Source organism: Hyposmocoma kahamanoa, unplaced genomic scaffold, assembly GCF_003589595.1.
Source record: "Hyposmocoma kahamanoa isolate Upper Pololo Valley unplaced genomic scaffold, ASM358959v1 64, whole genome shotgun sequence".
In the NCBI taxonomy this organism is placed as follows: Eukaryota; Metazoa; Arthropoda; class Insecta; order Lepidoptera; family Cosmopterigidae; genus Hyposmocoma; species Hyposmocoma kahamanoa.
In genome coordinates this window covers 17,907,596-17,933,487 of record NW_020653852.1, presented here as the reverse complement: position 1 = coordinate 17,933,487, position 25,892 = coordinate 17,907,596, and the positions used below count along the sequence as shown (strand labels likewise).

Sequence of the window (25,892 nt, the reverse complement as noted above, 5' to 3'; positions counted from 1 at the left end):
CGGGAACGGGAACGGGAACGGGAACGGGAACGGGAACGGGAACGGGAGCGGGAACGGGAATAGAAATAGAATAGAATAGAATATCCATGTGAAACTACAGGCAAATGAAACTTATCAACTTTATGTTTCGACGCGACGGATGCAGTGGCAGTGTCCCTCAGATCTTTGCGATTTAAAGCTCTGAGAGGCACTACAACTGTATGGTAGTCTCGCTTACCACCAGGCGCACGACTTGTTCATTGCGTCATTAGAACATAAAAAAAAATCTTTCCTCTAAAAAGTTTAAAAATGTACTATACATATACTAGTGCTTCTAAAAGGGCGATTATCAACATCGGATTTGTGTCAAATTGTCTCTGCCTGTTCATATTTATTCATATTAATTTTAAACGTCTTTATATTCTCGTCTCTAAAGTCTTTATATTATTTTAAACCTCGGCTCCTAAAATCTAGGCTCGCATTACATATATTACAACCTATCATACTGATAAGTAGACAATTGATTGAATGAATAAATGATTGAAACGGCATAGCAGTCAATTATACGATTGAACATTAAAAATGCAAAGCCTGTACAGCAAAGTTTTTATATACCACCCGTACTTCACAAACGCTTTCGTTCAACAAAGAACATTCATGTTTTATTCAGATTAAGTCTTATTCCGACTATGAAGACGTCTGTAACTTTGCTCAGTAAGATCACACATGTAACATATGTCACGTATATAGAGCGCGTGGTCAGACAGACGGCGACACGGCACCAGGCAAAAGGTGCTCATGTGGAGTGCTAGAAGTGGAATCTTACACCACTCTGCACACGCAAAACAGAACATGCTGTTAAGGCTTTTATCTACGCGCATGTCGTAAACTCTCTATAATGTATTCAAAAACCGCAAATTACGACCACCATAAAGACAAATTGTTTTGTTAGAACAAATTTCTTATCAGTGAAAATTTTATTTGATGTTATTGCTTCATAATAACATCAAATTCGATTATTACATTCAAATTTCGAACATTTCTGGAAACCAAAACAATTTGATTGGACCTCAATTCTAATGTCAGTCGAGATGAAGTTTTATTTGAAATGAAATGTCAATAGGAAATGAAACTATTTTTCCGGATATAAATCGCGTATATTTGTTTTTTCAAACAAACCGACGTTTCTACTGCAGTACTAATTAATATGTTTTAGTTTATTCTAATTTATATTAATAATTAATAATAAATTGAACTTAATAAAAATTCATTCAACAAAATAATTTGTAAAACGTAGCGTAAATTGGAATGTTTTCTTTGTAAAATTAAAAATAAGGTATTTGATTAATAACTATTGTAACCATAGTGAAAAAATAAGGTGGTTTGCATTGACTTACAATTATATGTAAGTCAATGGTGGTTTGCATCAATATTAGACATAACTGGTTGAAGACTGTACCACCTCAGTCAACCGTGACCATGGGACCTGTAAAGGGCTCGAAACGTCGGTTTGTTTGAAAAAACAAATATACGCGATTTAAATCCGGAAAAATAGTTTCATTTCCTATGTGTAACAATCGCGAAAACCGAAAACTCGAAATGTCAATAGCAATCAATTCTCACAAATGTCACACGTTACTTAAGTTATTTGCAATATCATCATCAATGCCGCAATGCCGGTCGTGACATGCGGGTCACTGAACACATCACAGAGAGCTTATAATATGTGTATAGATAAAGCAGTGTACGTAATTGTAAATAATTAGGCATTAAAACACTCGTGTGATGTTTTTATGACGTGTTTTGATGCCTTCCATTATGTAACAGTCACATAAACAACTATTTACAAACTAGGCTCCAGAGTGTTTTTTTGTTTATGCTACTGTAGGGATTCCGTAAGTGTGCGAGTGATATATGAATGCGATCGTGCGGCAGTTACTGCGAACTGCCGGTCCGGTGTGACTGTCTATCGTTTTGGGACTAAAACTTATAAAAATATATATCTGTGAAATTAGTGGCTTTCAGTAACTCCCAACACAGACTCAACCTACGTTAGGTTAATAAAGTACAGAACCGTCGAGTATACAACCAGAAATAGAGACGAAATAAGGACCATATATTCCGGGTAACACATTAGCGATACAGCTCGTATATCAACTCTCGTTTGCACTGAAATATAGACAGGCCAACTACTGACCTGTGTGTACGTCTCCGTGTATTCCAAAAAATATTCTGTATTAAATGTAATAAAGATAATATCTATAACAATGCCATGGTGTTCTATTCGGTGGTGTAGGAAAAACAGCAAAACATCTAATTACAAAACAAACGGAACCACATTTCATCGGTAATTAAATATTAAATATGTAATTTTGCAATTATCGTCCATTATAGCAAAGCTCAAGTTAACTGGTCGATTTGAAGTGAAACAGTTGACGACACCCATTGACGACACCCGTCAATTGTTTCGAACTCAGACTAGCCAATCGGAGCGCAGTTGTCGCAGTAATGATATGGCAGAATAGTTTTCAAACAAATTAAATAACATTTTGTCTCTATTTCTGGTTATATGCTCGATGTACAGGACACATTCCTACCAATAGCATAATTACCCTACAATACCAAGAGACGGGACGAACAAGTAGTGCCTGTTCACAGCAGTTCCAGAACAGTTGCAGTGCCACTCATTGCTTTAAATCGCAAAGATCTGAGGGGAACTGCCAATGCGCCCGTCACCCTGAGACATAAGTTAACAAGTCCCACGCGCCTGTAATTTCACCAGAAGCCTTACCTTTCAAAACCAATACCTGTAATACCCTCGTTACTTCCGGTGGCTGTACTTCCCGGACGAATTCTTTCAAAAGGAGCTCTACAGCTACTAATAAAGGATCAAGAGAGTCTTTAAAAGATAAGTTTAAAGAACTTCACACTGATATCAATGGATATCACAATTGTCTTTATTGATTCGTTATAAATCACACCGGACTTGACGACCTCTGTGACCCGGTGATTCCGGATGCCGTAACCCGGACTTTGGGAACGTAATTGTTGAACGTAATATGAACGTAATTGGTTCTGGTCCGGGAGTTCCGGATAGCATCCCAAAGTGAATTTCGCACTGCTCTTGTACTCATAGCACAGAGCATTCCCTATTCGAGACCAGGTCATTGAATCCTGACAATACAATCCTGAAGATGATAGCATATAGAATGCCACGTAACGTACTTTCGATATCAATTTAAAGCTTTTTGATATCTCTTATATTTATGGAATAATCGCCAGGGCACACTTAACGATTACAATTAGTATATATAACATTTTGTCAAGTAACATAAATCAGAAAAGAAATAAAACACTTTTGTGATAAAAATATTTAACATTACCATGCTAAAAAATTTAAAAAGTACGCTTAGATTTTAGAAGTAAACTTTTATTTTTAAATTCTTCCTACATACATACTTGCAAAGATTATTTATGATTGTACAAAATTGCATTCCACCATCGCCAATAAGTCCTTGTGAAGCTCTTTTCTAAAGAATTCTCTAAGACCACTAATTAATGCGTCTTTACATGGTCTTTACACACGCAACGTGAAAAGGATTGCCGTGTTCTTTCCGTCTCAAAACGTTCGTGTCGCTACACTGCAATACAAATATCGTTTACTCTCTCATATTCTCTCTGTCTGTTTATATCTCCTTCAGTAATAATAATGACGCACACTCTTAACATAGTCCTGCACCTGGGAAACCCTGTATCGCGGGTACCATGCACACACACATAGACAACCTCAAATTACATCCAAACTCACGAAAAAAAAAATTTTGGCCATACAAATATTTCTCCCGACCCGGGAATCGAACCTGGGACATTTGCGTGGCAGTCTGGCATGGTAACCGTTCGGCCACAGAGGCAGGTTAGTACATCAATATTTCGTAATTTCCCTTTCAGATTCGGATTCAGATGCAGATTCATTTATTTCAAATACATATATGTCAAAGTATAAGAAATTATATTGGAATCGTCAAACAAAAATGAAAATTATAAGAAAAATACACAATTAGAAAATTAACAATTCATTAATAACAATATTTTTGTCATTAAATTACATAACAAATGTACAAAAATATGTCATTTTGATAAAAATTAAAATAAAATTAAAAAAAATTCAATAGCGTAACATTTTTAAATCCATAAATCAAATTCAATACTCAATTTGTCATTAGAACCAATCTGTCTGACCTCACAATTGTTCAGCCGTTACAAGCTCATGTGTTTCTGTCAAACAAATCAAAACTGAACATCGACAAGTTTACGGTTCTAAATAGCTCAATAGAGACTTGTCACCCATTTGTCGTTGTCGGTGTGCCAAGTTACAATTTACATGCAAACCGGCTGTTTATAAGGGAAGGGGATTCTACTCTATAGAGGGCAGCGGCCTAAGTTAGAAGCGATGTGCGTAAGCGCGTTTGCTAATATATTCGTTCCGAATCCGAGACTATAAAAATCTAGAAAACTGGGACCCACTTCGGATGTCGCTTGTGCACTACAGTACCGGCACGCTATTATTATTTTCCGTCCTCTAAGTCGAGTTGTCAGGGCTTGACGCGCAGTTATCATCGAGTCACTGTAGCAGAAGCTCATGATTAAGAGGGCAACTGGTGTTAATTGATTTTAAGTAAGCCCAAGCGACGTAACCTCCACTTTCGACGGCCGAAGCAGGACTAAAGCGGATAGGGGGGAAGCGTGGCGGCTCTGGCTGGTATGGACGGACCGCTGGCGAATTTAGGTATTTCCTTCGTATTATTAAAACAAATACACGTTTTGATAATGTAAAGAGTATACGTTGAAGAAAAGTTGTAGTTTTGTTGTTATTCAAAAACTGATGACATTCCGTGAAATATTTACGAAGAAGAGTTTATCTTGTTCTTTAGAGATAAATTCGGATTTTTATCTATCGAGGTAACTACAAGAAATCGTATTTATAGAGTGAATCCTTAAATATCTTATAATATTAATTTCATAACTAAAGCTTTGCTAATAACGACTCATCCAGGGATCAAATGAACGCAATTCTTTCGCAATTACGAATCGCTGCTTCGGCGCAGTCTTAAGGACTATGGACTAAAAAATTCGGCGAAATGTATGTGAATGAATTTGTCGTTTGCCTGATTTATTTATTGTAACCAGAATATATTATTTAATAAACTATGGAACAGACAACGCAAAGTTAGTGTTAAATTGTTTAGTGTAATTTAAATGCGAAAAGTAAATACGAAAAATTATCAGTGTTTTCGGGAATTCTATCAAATTTTTTCGAAACCTTTGAATACTTATTCCACAAATTTGGTAGAATTTATTTTAAAAGCAGTAGAGCTCCTTGTGAAAGAGTAGCACTTGGCAGTGGCAGCCCTACCTATTTCTGCCACTAACCAGTAATGTGAACATTACTACGTGCCGGTTTTGAAAGGTTAGGGATGTTGGTGAAATTACAGACACATGGAACTTGCCAACTTATATCCCCTGAGACTGACGAATGCAGTGTCAGTGCCCCTCAGATCTTTATGACTTAAAACCCTGAGAGGCACTGTACCTGTTATGAACAGGTGTGTCGCTTACCACCTCGCCCACGACGTTTTCGTCCCTTTTTTAGTATAATAATAAAAATATATTGTCATCCAAGTCGTACTCTTGGTAATGTAATGTAAAATAGTTCGCCTAAAAGAAACCCTAATCGCCTTATAATTTGTATTTGATAAATTATTAATACAAAGATCGAACATTCAGAAAAAGTAATTTCAAATAAAAATAATTGAATATCAATTCAATAAAAATTTAAATACAATGAATAGCGACATTTCTAGCCGGGGTTGGTAGCTGTAAAGGTATCTAATTGGGTGAAATATCATAGATTTCTCATGGATGGCGCTACAGTTAAAAAGTCGTTGAAAAACCAAATACAAAGATACGACATAGAAAAATTCGTGAGGTTCGCAGGTTCGTTCCGTGGCTTAGTTAGTATAGCATCTGGCACGGTATGCTAGAAGACGTCGCTTCGAATCCGGTCGGATCGAAGGATTTTATTCCGAATGTTCGATCTTTGTATTAATAATTGTAACATACTAGAAAAATAATTGAATGTCAATGAAATAAAAAGGTATATATCATAATTTTCCACCGTAACAAGTGGAATATTTTTTTCAAATCTCAATGAGAGCACTACCGACCAGGACTTGTTTTCAAGAGAACAAGAATCATCGAAATTCGGTTCACAAATATCGGAATAATCACGTAAAATATGTACACAAAAAAGCAGTCAAATTGAGAACCTCCTTTTTTTAATCAGCTTTTATGTGGCAACCGAGTTAAGAAATTTCTATGGAGACGAAAAGAAAACATTGAATAATAATAGAAACAGTAATTGAAAACGCAAATAACCGGTGGTATGTTATCCCACTGGTTTTTAAATTTTTATTCTCATTCTAATTTTTACATGATATACCGCTGCAACCTGACATTTTCATGTTTTACGAGAGAACTTGTGTATACAACGATAGCCATGTCATTGTGGCAATGTTTGAAGGCGTGTCGCCTAAATATGCGCAATTTGGGCATATCAAGGCGACACGAACCACGCCCTCATATAAAATATCCCCCTTTTTTCTAAATCTATGGTTGCAACACATAAAAATCTTTTTTAATATCAGTTGCGAAATAATTGTCCTTGCACCATACGTAGTGGGAAGCTGCAAGGGGGATGGGGTAGGCGCCAGAAGGACGCGCCAGGCGTCGGAAAAAAACACAAGGTTCAAATTTCAAGGATTCAAATATAATGAAAATATTCCTTATGGGGAACCTCTTGATGCTAAAATTATGTAGTACTTACGTAATTTGCAAGAAAATCGTTCACTTTGTGGTCAGAAAGGGAGAAAAATCGTAATTATGTAGTACCACGTCACCAGACCTGTAAAGCATCCACGAATATCATATGTGTTCAGTTGGAAGCTGGAGGATAACAAACATTCTATTGTTCTTACGATTCTTCTAGGATGAGCCGTCTATTTAATTTGACGGTCATAACATGGGCGCAACATTGTTTTCTACCATCTTTTGGGAGTTTTTAATCAATCAATATTTCGATATTCCTTTGCACGGCTACAGCGCTGCGTCTGGGGGACTTGTTTTATGAAAAGGACTCTAGTAAGTTCGTAAATACAACATCTAAGTGTTTGGAAACCGGGACAGTAAAGTCTAATTACTGGACACGGGACAAGATGAAAAATTCCGGGATAATCCCGGGTTTCCCGGCCATCTGGCAAGTCGCATTACATGTGTTGTTATTACATCGTCGCTTTCTCACCTTCAAAAAAAAACAAGTGTATAAAAGCAGACCTACAATTCGCGGCACATTATCTTACTGGACCATAACGCCAAAAGCTTTTGTGGTATTTTATACTCGAGTATTAAATTTTATTACATCCACTTTTTACGACTGTTTTGATTAAATTTTTTGTAATGAATGATTTTTGTCCTTGTTTCATGTTTTGTTCGTGCTCTTCTGCTGTGTAGGTAAGTGACAAACTTTATGAACCTACGCAAAAACGTTATGTACACGTCGCTTCTCTTGTTTTATGAGTAATCCATATCAACGGGTAAGTATATCTGAAAGTAAATCTAAAGGTATTATGTATTATATTCTATTTTTATTTCTTTACACAATTTTTTTCAAAATTTCTAGCAAACACAATGTACATTTGCCATGCATGAGTAGACATTTGTTAAGTAAACACGTAAAGAAATTAGCTTAGCAAATATTTAGGATACCTTCGTCTTTTGGGAACAGGCTGGGTACAGACATTCCGATTTGTTGCTGGCTAAATAATTATTTATGACAAAAATATCATAACTGTTTTCCATTTACAAATATGTCACATCAAGTCAATGCATCAATCGTAGATTTTTAGTAAAAATATGAATAACGAAGTATATTATATTTATTATTTTCAATTATATGTTATTTTCAATTCACAATTGAAGACTCAAATAATATCTCAGTTTTTTAAATTTCCGGCAGCTTTTTACAATACGTTTAATATTAAAACTGCAGATATATTACATCTGGACCTTCCCACGGTTTCGCTAATGTTGATTTTTGAAATCAATGTGCATATCATCGGGTAAGACAGTTCACAGAGTGTTCTGCTGGCAAACAGCGTAAAGCGAAATGCTGATGACATTACATTCTCTTTTTCCGGATCAGTATTAGCATTTGAAGAACTGGTCCTTCTAATTATATTGAGTAACAAATTTTCAAAAAGATTCTGTTTCCTCTTGTCAATTATTAAACAAATTGCAAAGAGTTTAATTGAACAGCCAGGATTAAAAAGAGAAAAAATGTAACTATTCCTCCGAAAATTTGCTTTTGTGGCTGCTACAATGCTTAGATTACATAACGTATTTACATAATCTCGCAAATCTACACATTTCTGAGTTCATTGTCATAATTTTTTAAAAATAAATAAAGAAGAAATAAAGAGAAACCCAACTCTTCGTTGTCCTTACCACAAAAACAAAGTTTTTGAAGGAAAATAAAGTTATTTCATGTTTTTTTATAATGGAACCAATTACAAAATAACATTGACAACCCAAAAACAAATATCTACTCTCTTCTACTCGTTATCTATTCAACTTCTGGAAGACAATTAATTGGTAAATTGTGATTCTAATGGCGAAATTACACGCAGTCAGCTGGCTGTTCATCTAACTTTGAGGAAGTCAGCTGTCATAGCAAACATATTTAATTAAAATATTCCCATAAAAACCTAATAAAATCGGACCGTCTGAATCTTGGCTACATTAATTTTATGACGCAGCAGGCAATTCAATCGGTCGGGGCTCACGGCCTTCACGAAATTAATATCCAATTTTATGATTTCAGACCGGGTCACGTTTAAACCAGAGAGTAAGTTCTTGTGTCTGTGTTAGACGGCTTACAGCTAGATTAGAAAACTAATGCTTTATATATAGGTTAGATTTTTAGCAGTCTAGAATTGTGCTAATAATTCAGTCTATATTGTTAAAAATGTATTTACAAATGTGAAAACAATATTACTCAGAATACTCAAAGTTACGATACACGATCCAATTTTGAAGTCTGATAAAAAATCGTTGGATTAAAAATTGTTTAATTTTCATGTGATAACAAAATTGGGTAGTGTATAAAGTATTTTACAACTTTAACAGTCAATAAAGTGTAAGTTATAGAGCACACATTAATCACTCTACTAAGTGAGTGAAATTTACCGTATCGTTCACTCATCGATTGGTGAAATAATACAACTAGACAACATAACAAGCAGTAGAAGCGATGCGCACACACATACACGCTGAGTTCTACTTACACTGGTTTTAAACACATTTATACAAAAAAGATGTTGTACGTGGACGCAATACTAGAGCTGATATTCTAGTTCATTTAAACTTTCTATCATACGCTGTTGTTTGTTAAAGTAAAATTGCTTGACATACTATTCTTGACATTATTGAAACAAACCTTTATGGGCAAGGTAAAATTAATTATTAATAAAAATGTTAACTGTAGCCCAATATAGACACCACAACCAGAGGTGATACATGCAAATTATAATTAAATCATCAAGGGCCTCTGCGTGTTGCCTCATGTCCCCCGCAGTCTTCCAAAATTCAAATTACCAATCTCCCGACTCGACATTACACTATGCAATTCTACGCTAAAAGGAAGACTAAATGACAACCCACATTTCTGTGTCCATGACATCTTTTTTGTATTAATAGCACTTTCGTTTTATTCCTTTCAAAGACACATGGCCTGCAGCGGCATTGAAATAACAATCGACACTGCAGTGCAGGCCCGTCTGTAAAAGGACTTAACGCTTCACTGCTCACAATGTTTACTACTCACGATACGACTTTTATTATGGAATGAAGGAGATGGGTATTTCTTATGGATTTCTTGCCCTTCACTGGTCTTCCAAATGGTTGTAACATTACGTAACGGTTTTCACTCAAGCTCTACAAACACACTCAACTTTAAAATCAAGATTTTTGTTCATTACATTTTGTTGGTTTTGACATCTTCAAGCATAAAAAACAAATAAATATTCTCACTATATGGAACATTTTTGATAATTTTAACGCAGGTAGTTCCTGCAGCAACCCTGCAAAGTTCAGATCACAACCCTTCAGGACTTTCAAGTTTTCTCCTAACTAAATTTATTTATTAATATGTAAAATCATTATATTAACACTAATTATTATAAAATGTAGGTTGAAGTCACTCAACGTGCAATCGCCAATTTTACAGTTGCAGTCGGCATGCAGCTCGAGTGACTGCGCCGATAGGAGTAACACTCCACATTAAATCAGTTTTTTAGCTTAATTTTTTTAAAGATACATTATGAACATGAGATAATAGTACAAATTCACCTCTTTTCGTCAACAGTAATTTTGCTGGACTTTTTAAAATATCTGTTATTATTGTGCTATTATATTCTACGTCAATCATTCGAAATTAAAAGTCGATCGTGTATAGAAAGCAGCAATATTGAATTGAGTTTTACAAAGCAAAACTTAACAACAGCTTTTAGTAAGTCGTAGACATAGTTTAATAAAGAGATTAATAGAATATATACAACAATATGAAACAAGAGTACACAAATTAAAGGTCTTGTCGTACTTTTTAACAAACGATTTATTAGTATAGATTGTACTAAAGCGAGCCATACACTATCCAGCGTGCTGACAGCATGATTTCGAATGAGCGTATCTATTAAAAGCAGGGCAGTGTATGTCTTGAAAGTATTTTTTTTATTGTAAAATTAGTTAATTATGTGCGAACTAAAATGTTAACTTTAACTGTCAGCAAGTAGATTACTTTAGACGGTGTTGTAATAACAACAAGTACTGAACTTCTTAGAAAAAAACACTGTTTGTGTATGTGTTTAAAAAAATGGTAAGTATTAATCGGGTAATTTAGTTAATAACGAGTAACTGCAATTTACCTTATTGTCACCTTGTATAAAATATCTAACTTCACCTTAAAGTTTTCGCGATTTCTTTATAATGAAAATTAAACTATGTTTTAAGGATCTAAAAAGTCCCAAGTTCATTTACGGGGCAATGTGCTTCTATAATAAGATTCCGGTTTATATTCAAAATTTGCCATTCGCGAGGTTTATAATAATAGGGGTTAAAGTATGAAATTGCCGATTTGTACTGAAAATCTAAATTGTTTATTTTTTAAATTTTTAACAAATTTATTTAATCAAAATAGTTGCCATTATTATCTATACATTGCTGCCATCTAATGGGAAGGTTATTAATGCCTTTGCGATAGAACTCCGACGATCTAGACTGCACAAACTGTGTGAAAGCATTTTGTACTGCCTCCTGGGAAGAAAACTTCTTGTCACGTAGATAATTGTCCAAATCACGAAAAAAATGGTAGTCCGTTGGAGCAAGGTCTGGTGAATACGGAGGATGACGAATGGTTTCTAACTGCTGTTCCTGAAGGGTCAAAATGGTTTCTCGTGCTGTGTGAGGTCTCGCGTTGTCGTGGAGCAATAATGGTGAAGATCGATTCATGAGTCGGGGCTGTTTTACTGCTAGTTTTGTCAACATGGTTCGGAGTTCGGCACAATAGACATCTGCCGTTATTGCTTGACCAGATCGGAGAAAACTATAGTGAATAACACCATGCTGAGACCACCAAACAGTTACCATTACCTTTTTATTGGTAAGTTTTGCTTTAGGACACTGTTGTGGCATTTGACCTGGGGTCAGCCATTGCATTTTTCTTTTCCGGTTATCATAAAGAATCCACTTTTCATCACATGTTACAATTCGATCCAATATTCCTTCATTTCTGTACCGGTTCAACAAGGCAACACAAGTTTCAACACGCGTTTCTTTCTGCAGATCAGTCAAATCATGAGGCACCCATTTTTCGTATTTTTTTATTTTATTGATTTGACGCAAGTGAGTCAATATTGTGGGTAAGGTAACGTTAAACCATGCCGCTAATTCCTGGGTAGTTTGACTAGGATCGGCTTCCACTATCTCTCTTAATTCATCGTTATTCACCTGTGTGGGCGGTCTTCCTCGTGGCTCGTTCTTTAAGTCGAAATTTCCATCACGAAAGCGTTTAAACCAAAATCGCACGGTGCGTTCATTAGTAGACCCCTCTCCAAACGCAGCATTGATATTGCGGGCTGTTTCTGCCGCGTTAGTTCCGCGTCGGAACTCGTATTCAAAAATCACTCGAATTTTCGCAGTATCCATCTTTCTTGTCTAAATTGAATAACAAAAACAATTGAAAGTCGATATTCAAATGTTTCAAATTAAAAAAAAAAAAAAATCACAGAAACCATTTGAAAAAAGTTTCATTCGAAAACCTCAAACCATGAAGATTCTATGAAAATTCAAAGAACCTATTGCAATAAAACGGCAATTTCATACTTTAACCCCTAATATAAACATAGTTAGACAAAAACTTTACACTACATAATGATCATCATCATCATCAGCCTATCGCAGTCCACTGCTGGACATAGGCCTCCCCCAATGTGCGCCATTTCGCCCAGTCCTCAGCTTGTCGCATCCATTTCCCGCTAGCAACCTTTCGCAGGTCGTCACTCCACCTGACCGGAGGGCGTCCTACACTACGTTTGCCAAGTCGCGGTCTCCACTCTACAACTCGTTACCACCACACTTCAGCTTGCTTATTGCACGAGCTATGTCGGTGACCTTGGTTCTCTGACGGAGAACCTCATTAGGAATTTTATCCCTCAGAGAAAGTCCGAGCATTGCCCGTTCCGTAGCTCGCTGAGCGTCTTTAAATTGGTAATAATAATCATTATTATCATATTACATTATTATTGTAGCTTCTGCGTACTTGCATGACGAAAATCCATGATAGTGACCCAACAACAAAGAGCAACCCCTAGGTTTCTAACTCATTCTTCTCAGTGGAATCTGCCTTAAAAATGAGTAGTGGAATTTAATCAATGTCATGATTTTAAGTCTAATTTGCCTAACTGCCTCCGTAGCCGAACGGTTACCATGCTGGGCAGCCACGTAGAGATACCAGATTCTATTCTCGGGCCGGGAGAAATATTTGTATGGTAATTTATTTCTCTCCTATGTGTGTGTCGATGGCACCCGTAATACAGGGTACATAATAAGTACACTCCCCAGTGCGGGGCTAGAAGTGGGTGCGTTATTTATTATTATTTACGATGACCATCTCCCATCAGTTTTAGTTTTAGATCCTTGTGAAAGAGTTCGTCCAGGGTAGTGCTGCCCCCTTATCTATTTCTGCCGCCAAGCAATAATGTCAGCATTACTGTGTTTTTTTTTGCTGGTGAAATTACAGGCACATGGGACTTGTCAAAATGATGTCTCAGGGTGACGGGCGCATTGGCAGTGCTCCTCAGAGCTCTGCGATTTAACGCTCTGAGAGCACTGCAACTGGACAGGCGTGTAGCTTACCATCAGGCGCATGACTTCCTCGTCCCGTCATTAGATATTTACAAAAAAGAGTGGCTCTAAAAAAATGTGCTCGTTTTCCCCTTAGCTTATTTAAAAAAAAAGATGGTGAAATATCATAGGTATTTCATGTATGTAAATGTTTCTCCTTTATTATCTCTCTACCCACTAATTAGGGGAATAAACTTAAACAAACTTAGTTCTAAACAAAACCTCAAGCCGATATTAAATTATCTTTCATATAATATACTCGTAACATGACTAAACTCATTACTAAACTATGTAGTGTGGTTAACATGAAAGCTGTTATTCATTATTTATCTAAGCTTTACTTAAGTAGTCACTTCATTTAGCGATACAGAACCGCATTAAGCCGGGCAGAAAAAAATTATAAAGTCATGTAATATGAACGAGAACGACGTGCGTTTCGCGTCGGCGGTAGACATGGGGAAAAGCGTTACATTACTATCACGGTGAGTTACGCACACACTCGCACACACTAACGCACACATTCAACATAGCCCCGCACTAGGGAAACCATGTGTCGCGGGTGCCATGGACACACACATAAAGACAACCACAAATTACACCCAAACTACTTCTCCCGGCCCGGGAATAGAACCTCTGCGTAGCAGTCCGCCATGGTAGCCCTTCGGAGGTCGTTAAACGTAAAAAGGTAGCAACGTTCCAGTTACAAAAAATCACAGTGACAAATTAGGTTCTCCAGACAGATTATTAATTTTTTTGGATAACGTTTTGTACAGATGAAGGGAACCGGGATCCCACGGGACAAGGATTTCGACTCCAAAGGCTGCAAATAGGTAGTCGGAGCCGAAGTCCTGGTACTTATGACTTTTTATTCCTTCCGCCAGCTCAATTTATACTTAAGTAGTATAGTAGCCTGCTTGTCGGTTTTCTATCAGATACATTTCGGGAAGTGTGCGCTGGAAATTTTCAATTTAGTTCCACCGTCACCGTCCCTCCTTCAGTCGACTAGAAGATCCGGAACACTCCATCCTTATATAGATTTTAAGGCTTTCATGATTATTAACTAAATGATTATCACTAATTTCAGGCTTCTTACAACGGTATGACATCTTTTTATTTTCTCGATATTTCGGAACGGTTGCACGCTTCATGGTCACGGGTTGACTGGACGGCGGCAGATGACAGCTTTAAGAGCCGACATATCTGTCTACCCTCTTGCGCTGTCGACGACTACTACCGTCATCGCGTAGCGTTACCATTGTCACTCACTTTTCTCCCACAAACCACACTCACTGTATCCACACGCGAAACTGAACTCGAGGTGTTTTTGTTTTTATTACAGCACGCACTAAGGACCGGATTCCATGCGCTGGACAGCTTAAAACCATCATCACGGTTAAATGTTTTGTACTTCGTGATCTCGATAGCTTCTCATACCAACCGTGGTATGTAGTGTACGTTACGTCGTACGTTCTGTCAATCTGAGGGCTATGCAACTCGATCCAGTGGTCAGTGTCAGTCTGTGTGAGATGTTGTGCTATAGCCGACTTCTGCGTTTCCCTAAACGTACAATTTGGGGCTATTCAAGGCTAGAGTAAATAGGCGTTTTAAAAAATCTATCACATTTAACATTAGGTGAGATTGTGGCCAAGCCAAAAATATATTTATATAAATAATTAAGTGTATTATTGAATGTCAGGATGTTCGACCACCATGATCTTCGATTATTTTTTGTGAAGTAACTAGTTTGTTATAATTATTAATACAAAGACCGAACACTTAGAAAAAATTCGTTAGATCCGGCCGGATTCGAACCGATGCCGACGTCTTCTAGCAAACCATGCCAGACCCTATGCCAAGTAAGCCACGGAACGAACCAGCGGACCTCACGAATTCTTCTATGTGCTTGGTTGTCGAATCTTTTTATTTGGTTTTTAACGACTTTGTAACCGTAGCGCCGTCTATGAGAAATCTATGAAAGTATTTCGTCACCCAGACAGGCACCTTTACAGCTACCAGCTCTGGCTAGAAATGTCGCTATTCACTGTAATTAAGAGTTTTATTGAATATATATATTTATTTTAAAAAATTGCCTATCACGCAAAATAAACAATATCGTCACGACCGCTGCGTAAGAGGCGAAAGGTCAAACCATTAAGCTATTGGCATGCATAATGCAAAGTATATATGATAGATGGAAAGATTTCATCTGGCACATAGCGCTTGAGTTCTTCATTATTATTATAACAATATTAACAATCTTCCGAAACTCATTTTATATTTATTTTAAATGTGTGTTGCCATGCACAGACACTCTTTTTAAGCTGTAATATAAAGAAATTTACTTACTTTAAGCATCGTAATTACACATTAGGTTCTAATATTAAAATGTATAGCTTTACTATGAAGAATGTATAATTCAGATTCCCTTCTTAATGCTTGTTTAAAAACTATAATAGCTTTATTTACATTTGTTTTACTTATATTGTATTAGATTAATTTATGTTGAAATAAACTTCTTTAAAGAAGATTCTAGTCCAGTCAGATCAAAGGATATTTTCTTTCTATTGTTCGATCTTTGTATTTGTAATTATTTCAAAAATGTTTACATTTTATTGATGCTATTTTAACTTATTTCAAAATTTTCACGTGATATATATCCTTCCTTCTCTATTAATTTTAGTTGAGAAGCTTTTTTGGTATAAATTTTTAATATATATTCATTATTTTGCCTATAATTTTACCGATAAGGGAAATTAGGAGTGTCATAGCATAGTATTTACCTAGTATGTGCTCCAATCTCCAATATCTGAGCTCTATATTCGAATATTTACTTCTGTATTAGTAAATTTTGGAAGATAAGAAATGAGGAAAAATGAGGCACGCATGAAACTTTTTTATGATACTAAATGATGGGACGAACAAGTCGTGCGTCTGGTGGTAAGCGACACGCCTGTCCATTACAGTTGCAGTGTCGCTCTCAAATCGCAAAGATCAAGGGCACTTCCACTGAAATTTAGAAGTTCAACAATTGCCTATTTACGTAGCTAAATAGCGGAATTTACATATTTTTGCAAATGTACACATTTCTAGGTTCTTTGAGTCAATTTGTTCAAGTTAGGTTAAAATATAATTCCCTTTTTATCTTTAAATAAAAATAAACTCGAACATTTCTACGTTTCCTTAATGGTACGCAAATTTCAACTTTTCGTTGTCCTGTCCACAAAAGCAAAATATTTGTACGCAAATTTTTCATGTTTTTATGTTAGAACCAATTAGAAAATAATGTTGATAACCCAGAAACAATAGTTATTTGTTATGCGAGGCTGTAAAGTTGTTGTTTGACGCGAGAGCTTGTATTGAATCCTGAGCGTAGCGAGAATTTCAAGACACGAGACGCAAAACAACTTTGTTGTCGAGCGAAACACACAAATTTCCAAGAAACTGGTAGATGAAAGAAAAACAGTTGAACTATAACAAATCAGATTATTTAATCAAAACAAAAAGATCATCTTCGGATGCCTACTGAATTTGCACCTCATCAATTTTTATTCTTGCTTGTACTTACAATTTTGTGTGATTATTGAAATTATTATCTTGGACTAATTAAAATAATTAAATAAACAAAATTAGTTATCGTTGTCAAATTAATGTCAATAATATTAAGAATAAAAAATACCAACGGATTTATATTACCCAAATAATGTACGACAAATCGCGTAGTTGAACGTGTCATTATGTTTTTTTTTCCTCATCGAAAGAAAGTTAGGTGCACCACAGTCCATCGTCAAGTTCCAATTTCAAAAACCTTTTCCATGCTTGCGTGGAAAAAACGCTTTTGCGCGCAGATTTCTAATGATAAAGAAAGTCTTTCCGATCTCGTGAGGTGAAAAAGTTATTGTTATTTAAATCAATTTTTTTTTCAGCGTTCGTACTTTTTATCACCTACGGCTATGAGACGTGGTCACTTGGTATTACCCTGACAAAAAAGCTCAAAATCACTCAACGAGCTATGGAGCGAGCAATGGTCGGTATTTGTCTGCGTGATCGAATCAGAAATGAGGAGATCCATAGAAGAACGAAAGTCACCGACATAGCTCGAAGGATTAGCATGTTGAAGTGGCAGTGGGCAGGACACATAGCTCGTACAACTGACGGCCGTTGCGGCATAATTATTCTTGAATGGAGACCGCGAACCGGAAGGCGTTTAGTGGGACGGTCCCCTACTAGATGGACAAATGACCTGGTAAGGGCGGCGGGTAACCAATGGGGGCACATCGCGTCCGACCGGCTGGTCTGGCAATCTTTGGGGGAGGCCTATGTTAAGCACGGACGTTTTCCGGCTGATATGATGATGAAGCCTTTTTATGAACATTAATTTTGTAATCCGACTTTTTTATCAGAGTTACCTAATCTTTCTGCAAAATCAACAAAGGCTTTGGCAAAGTTAAACAAAGTTGAAACGTTAATTCTCATATCACAAATCCGCAAACGAACTTGTCAAAACTTACTAGAGAGTCAAAACTATCCTAAATTCTCAAACTTTCCAAGTAAGCAAGTGGCATACGGCGTCACTGTTACTTAAGTGATAACTACTTTCACTTAAGAGGAACGTGTCTTTATTGCGATAGGAATAAGGTGCAATTTACGTTGTTGCATACAAGTTACGAGTCGACAGTTTGCGTCAGGAGGTTTAATTTAAAAATACATTACATTTGTTTTGTCGAACGGGTTTATAATGATATTAATAATAATTTATTTCAGATAATTGTTGATTCCCAATTGATCCCCTGGTGGATCTTTTATAGTTTTATATTACATTATTTTCTATTTACCCCGGAACCCCTATGTTAAACAGTGAATGGTACCCTTTAGATTATAGCTATGGTTTGAAAACTCTATGACTTCAAAACGTCATGTTTTTCTCTTTTACACTTCCTCTGTCGCTCTGTCTCGTTCAACACACGTACGTTATACGTATATGTATATAATTTCCTATATTTTACACTGTGATAAATTTTATTATATGTCTTATACTGACTGTATTTGGTGAGCATTTGTATGGAACAAACAGTAATAAACAAATTAGCATCATAGACGAGAATTGATTTCTACCGCACCACTAACATTACTCGCTACGTGGCCACGCCTCATAACTTCCACAGTACCTGGTATCAACTTATTTTAACACAGATAATGATTATTAATATTTTATTCCCACCTGATATCCCGGTAGACATGGTATAGTCAACAAGAAAATGTCTTTGTATCTATCGATATGTCAGTATGAATGACCTATCACAAAAATAACTTGGTGTGAAAAAATGACCTATCACAAAAATAACATTTTCTCTTAATTGTACGTACTTACCTTACAAATACAATGAGCGGATCCGTTAGCTGTTACAAAATATAGAGGGGATCAGATCGGATTTAAAATTGACAGAAGATCCGTGGTCCGTGTAGAGGATCGAATGGGAATAAGCTTTAGTAACATTCGGTACTTACAACTACATTAATTATTATTAAAACTTCCTTTCCTTATTAAAACCTTATAACCTGTAATGTATAGGGGAAAGTCGATTAATTTGGACCATAAAATGAAATATAATACTTTCAGATTTTTACAAACGTCAATTGTTTGAAATGAAACAATAATTATTAGACTTTCTATTTATGAATCATTAATTGACATAAATTATTATAAACACGTAAAAATTCAACAAAACGTGAGATCCGAGTTCCAATTTAGCCGACTGGTTCTGTAATTTGGACTACGGGGTCGCTAAATTGAACATCAATAGGCTAAACTTCAATAGGCTATAGAATAGAATGTACAACGAATAAACAATTACAATAAAACATAATAATATGACATACATAATAATTAGTCTAGGTAACAAACCTACTAATAAAAAAAGCACTTCACATAAGACAATTAACGCAATTGTCAGGATTTTGAGTACATAGTTCGTAATTCCGATTATGGAACCGCGCACACTGTGTCCAATCAACTTGGAAGCTATTAATTATGGTAATTACTTTTGTATTTAGCACATTCATTATCCTTGTCCTCTGTACTAAAGATGCTTGCTATCTGAATCGTCCAAGACCATTTGAACAACCATACATTTCACATTAGTTCATTTTAACCAACAGTATGATTATATTATAAAAACAAATCTAATAAAATATAGCCTTTCGTGTAGATTGATTGTAGATAAATTACACTTCTATGCTGTAAATTACAAATACTGTATGCTTACCTTTAAGTAAACTACACTCTTATCACAGATCTATGGAACTTATATTAAAAATAACAAAAAAAGATTTTTTAAAACAAAACACAGACGTTCAATATCTGAACAAAAACAACATGGCCTAAATGCAATGAAGTTAGACGCACATCCCTGGGTTAAAAAAAAGCTGGGGTAAAATACTTTTTGAAGTATGAGGGTGGTCCAATTTAGTTGCTGGTCCAATATCCCATACTTTCCCCTATATTGTTGTGTATGCATCATGTTGGCTTCCTTATACAATACATAAATACATGATATACAGTTGAAACCTACTTCCAAACATTTAGAACTTTGACTTCTTACCGTATCGTTGTCATACACTACAATGCTTGCCAATCGGCCTAAGATTCTTTTGCCCAGAGTGTGACAGACTTACAGGAAAGAAATGGTATGTCGTGGGGGAGGCTCCCTACGTGCACCCCTACCCACCCCTTTCCTCGTTTAATGCTTAGAATTCAGGAACACCTGAGGTAGTTCTTAGAAGATACAATGTTATTATTGGCTTTAGACGGTAAACGTAGGTCGTTAAAATCAATACACCGCGCTGTGTACCGTAATTTGATGTAATTCCGACAAAATATCATTGTCATTTAAAAAGAGTTCGTCCAGGGAAGTACTGCCACCTTACGTATTTCTGCCGCCAAGCGGTAATGTCAGCATTACAGCGTTCCGGTTTTAAAGGGTAAGGGTGCCGGTGAAATTACAGGCACATGGGACTTTTCAACTTATGTCAGGCGCAGTGGCAGTGCCCCCGGACCATATAACAGTGCCCCTGAGATCTGTGCGATTTAAATCTCTAAGCGACACTGCAATTGTTAAGGACCATTTACAGGGGGCCAACCGACGTGCCATTCCATTAAGCCAAGCCATAATTCGCGCCGTGTAAATAGAGACAATCCATTATGGAGTGTCTCCAGACGAGTGATAAAGACAATCCACTAAATTAGAACAATTTCTAATTTTCCGGGTCAATACATTCACCCACCAAACGTGCACTGAATTGCTCGTGTAATGGCCTTGTATGAACGTGCATCCTGAGCCTCTCCACTAGTCTATCTTACCGTTTGGTAAAGAACTTAATATAACTTATTATAATACTGGCTTTAGGTAGATGGACGTTGCGAATTTCGCACTTATCACTAGACTGGCTTTGTGACTGGTCAATTGACCCCGTGTAAATAGGCCATAATGTACAGGCGTGTCGCTTACCACCAGGCGCAGGACTTGTTCGTCCCGTCACATGGTATTAGAAAAAAAAGTAAGACGCGTATTAGAAACTCCGTTCATATTATGTATTATCATTAGCAGTAGAGCACCATGTGAAAGAATTCGTCCAGAGACTTACTGCCACCTTACCTATTTCTGCTGCCAAGCAATAATGTCAGAATTACTGTGTTCCGGTTTTGAAGGGTAAGGGTGCTGGTGAAATTACAGGCACATGGGACTTATCAACTATAATTGTAAGTCAATGATGTAAACACTTATTGTACAACAAAAACAACTTTCAAATTATCGATGTCAAGATCTTACTTAAGTCACTAATCTTTATTGTTGAATGCCAGTAACGTTCAATTTACAATACCGAAAAATGGAAGCAAATTTTTGATAACCTAGTGTAACGTAAAATAGGTCGCGCGTCTTCTGGAGAATTCTCGCGCAATGTCGGAAATTCCGCAGCTACCGTAACGTATCTACATACGTTGTACATTACACAATTGATATCAATTTCGCTATGACATATATAGTTTTATTAAAAATTGCTATGCAGAGTTAAACGAATTCACTGCACACTACACCTTAATAACATGGTTTAAACAGCATCTAGAAACCCTAAACTTTGACAAGGTGCTTTGGTTGACGCTTACAACTTATTTAAAACACCTGAGTCCTAGGGAAGTTTTGGTAATAGAGAATGCTATTATTACCTTTACCTTTACACGAATTCACCGCGCACTGTACCGTAATAATTCGATTGACATAATATAAAGGGTTCAGGGTGATATAGTCTCACTGGCTCTACGATCTATAAGATCTACTGTGAGTTATAAAAGCCGCACAATACGGTCTTATAATGCTTTGGAATATGAGATGTCCATTTCACTAAACAAATTTAGCCAAGCGAAAAATAGTTTTTCAGTTTATTATTTTTGTTTCGTTAAATTGGGACATTTTGAACTGTACCGCATTTTGTTAAGTACTTACCGGTAAACATTTTAATTTGTGTTAACACGAACTTAGAAGCGTCTTCTCAAAATAAAATAGTTGTAGCCATTATAAGTCTAATTAACGTAAAATTTGCGTAAGTTTCAAATTGTTCTTTCTATGTTATAAGCTATTATATAATTATATGTTTTACATTATTCGCTATTTTGCTATATAATTAAAACAAGGAACTTCAATAGATTGAAACGCTGTCTCTTAAGATACAGCAGTAGACCTCCTTCTGTAAGAGTTTGTCCTACCACCACAACTATTTCTGCTGCCAAGCCGTAATATGAGCATTACAGCCTTTTGGCTTGGAAGGGTGACGGGCGCAGTGACAGCGCCCCTCAGGTCTTTGCGATTTTAAGTTCTGAGTGGCACTGCAACGGTTTCGGATAGGCGTGTCGCTTACCAGGCGCACGACTTGCCCGTCCCGTCACTTGATATTAAAAAAAATGAGACATGGTTGTCAATTGCCAGCTACCCTGTTCTACATTGTGTTCTAAAATACTTCTGTAATTTGAGGAATTAAAGAAATCCGAACGTCGTCACTCCTTGGGTGCCCGAGGATGGAAAGAGATGGCGTTGAAGGGACGACCGTGATGTGTTTGAGAGGGAGTGGTGGGAGATCGCCAAAGACAGAGAGCAGTGGAGGATTTTGGGGGAAACCTTATCCTAGTAGTAGGACATAATAGATAAATGAAAATTAAAAAAAAAATTAAAACATGCTTTCTTACACATTGCGCCATTGACCGGTTTTTAGGTCAATGTAACAGAAATGCATAAATTACGAAATGCACTTTAGTTCTAAAACTCACTCGCAAGCCATCGCACATTCCATTTATCAGTAATTATTTTAGCAGTTCTTTTAGCAATAAACTACATTCTATCAGACTCTTATCATTGAAAGGTGAACAAACCGTACAATAAGTAACTTAGATTGTATGGTCTCGCTAGGCATACGTCTAAACAAGAGACGACAAACTGGGATCACCATATGTTATTATCATGTACATTTTTTTACACAGATCCTATAAACATAGACCTATACCATAATACGTAATGTGGTATTGCATGCAAGCGACTACACGTCGAACAGCTGCAAACATTCTGCGTCGTGCATTTCACGGAGTTTCTCTTTTGCAGTCTCAATATCCGTTGCGATTGTCAAAACATCTATGTGTCACGCCCGGTGTAAGCATGTACATAGGTGTAACAACAGCATTAACAGGACACAAAATGAATTATTTCCAGTCGAACTAAAGTAATATTAATAATAATGTTATAAGTAGATAGAACGTTTATTGTCTTGCATCATACATACAACAATTCAATAATAAATTTATTTATCTCCACAAATTTTGGTTACAATTTTTGGCACAAAAAAGATCAGAAATTTGTAGGTGACTGGAATCTCGACTAGATCAAGGAGATCTGTGTCTTAGGCTTCCAGGCTCTCCAACACAGAGTAAATGCGATTTAAATTTACACCAATTTTAACAGAGATGTAATGTCAAAATTCTAAACTACACTGTAAATAAAAATAATCAACTAACAATGTAACACAATAAATGAATTAAAATAGAAACTCGCTGAAATTAAAGTGAAAACTGAGAATGAAACAAACAAACAACAAGAACTTCTACTTATTGTACGACTTATGCTGACATCTCTAGTCAGCCCCTGGTAGCTGTAAAAATACTGAATAACCGCTCACGCGATTCATGCGTCTCTGGAAGCATACCACACCTAGAGGTGCCGGTGATGATTTTATACCGATTTATCGGATATCGAAGTCTTAACAGGTAAAAGAACTAATACTAATTGCTATTTCATTAACTACTCTAGCAAACCATAAAGTTTTTAATGTCTGGGTCTGTCACTAAAAAAATAAACGACTTCAAAAATACGTCACGACAATCGTGTGTGTTATAGTTTGGGCTGGTGATGTCGGTGTCTATTTATTGAAAACATACCGTAAGTTGCGTCTTTTGTAAGTTTGCCCTGAATATAAATGTTTATAAACTATACTTTAAGGAGTAATTTCATGGTAAACATTAGAACCACTCAAACGGAATATTATCATATTTACCCAAGTACACCAAAAATTTCATTAGTGCTTTTTAAGTGCAGGATTTGCGGTGTATTACTGCATTTTATTTAAGATGTTTTTGTTGTAGTACGGAGGGTATTTATTTAGCAATGCAGAATAATAATTTTTATTTTTAAAAACTTGTATTTGAACTGAATTCTTTTCTAATTTGCGAAACCAAATAACCGCCATTTTGCGGTAGGATGAGCGCATCGCGTGAGCGGCTAGGCGAAGGAAAACTGTAGATTTCTCACAGAGGGAGCTAAGGCAAAAAAATCATTAAAATCAAAAAGAAAGATCTGCAATAAGCACATGGAGAGATTCGTAAGGTCTACTGGTTCGTTTTGTATCTCAGTTGGGAGAGCGTCAACCACGTTTTGCAGCCTGTCTGTAATAGTTGCAGTGCCCCTCAGAGCTGATACAGTGAGTGTGGTATGTGGGAAAAGAATGAGTGACAATGGTAATGCCGTAAGTGATCGAGACGTAAGATTTTTTTTATGATACCAAGTAACAGAACGTATAAGTCGTCCGCCTGGTGGCAAGCAGCACGCCTGTCTATAACGGTTGCAATACCGCTTTGAATCATCACTGCCGACGCGCCAGTCACCCTGACACATAAAGTTCACTAGTCCCGTGTGCCTGTAATTTCACCAGCACCCTTACTCATCAAAGCCGGATTGCAGTAATGCTCGAATTATTGCTTAGCAACAAAATAAATACTGAGTTTTGTCGATATGTGTATTTGCTTTATTGTTAGGCAAATAATTTTCCTTATAAGCAATGTAACTGACTATCCGTTACGTATACCGTGCAAAATAACAGCTCCCACCGCGAGACAGTTCGAGTAACGGCTGTCACTGTGACTGTGACGTATTTCACCGTGTCTTGCGATATTTTCTCGACTAACATTTTTCTGTCATTGAAGAAATATGTATTCCATATTTAAATTTCGAACAGATATGATACCAAGGAAATGAAAGTACTCCTTTTAGATCTAATTCGCATATATTTAATTTTGTCCATTGACTTACAAATAAATGGACGACGGGTCTAATACTAAAACCACGAAAAAAATGTCCCAAGTCAACCTATTCGAAATTTAAATTGTAATGTCATCGCAGTATCGCGCTGTCCGTAGAACAAATAAAGACTAAAGCGGAGTTTGGCGCTCTGTATACGATTTTAGCGCCATACAAGTGCGGACACTTTTTAGCGCGGACCCGACGTCCATATAATTGTAAGTCAATGATTTTGTCCCTGGACCCTGTACTGGTCCCATGATTTATTTGAAAAAACAAATACCTATACGCCATACGCAATTTAAATTCAAAATAATTTCACTACAGAGTATTAAAAAACCGACTTCAAAGTTTTAACCTAGTTTGACACCCTTAGAAGTACAATATTTTCTTCAAATTGAAATGGGACCAATACAGAGGTACAATAGATGTTATCGCGTAACATATGTACAAAAAATACAGTTGAATTGAGAACCTTACTTTTTTTAAAGTCGGTTAAAAACAGTTTCATTTCCTACGTGAAACAATCGTGAAAACGTAAGAACTCGATAGTTAAGATACCCACTTTTGTAAATCAATATTAGAGATCTACTTGAAATGCATCACGTTTGACACTCTGGACCGTTCTTTTCGTAAACGTCCTCAAGCGTCATCATCCATTTGCACGTAACGGGACCCGTGCCCAGGTCTCCTCTCAGACGAGCGCCACGTTGGCCCAATGCGCGTTGTTATGCAGATTTCATAACGATGTTTTGCTTCACCGAATAGTTCATGGTAAATTTCAAATTAAAT

At 36.5% G+C, this 25,892-nt stretch overlaps 1 protein-coding gene across 2 annotated transcripts in view; it reads left to right on the top strand.

Annotated features, from left to right (window-relative positions):
* Nucleotides 1-25,892, top strand: part of LOC113230720 (receptor-type tyrosine-protein phosphatase kappa) — a 282,010-nt gene that overhangs the window by 103,810 nt on the left and 152,308 nt on the right. Inside the window, exon 2 of one of the 2 annotated variants that reach the window (XM_026464783.1) lies at nucleotides 8,915-8,938. The exons of the other annotated variant lie outside the window; for it this stretch is intronic. Coding sequence (XP_026320568.1) covers nucleotides 8,915-8,938 — 24 coding nt within the window. The remainder of the gene's footprint in view (nucleotides 1-8,914; nucleotides 8,939-25,892) is intronic. 2 annotated transcript variants of the gene reach the window in all.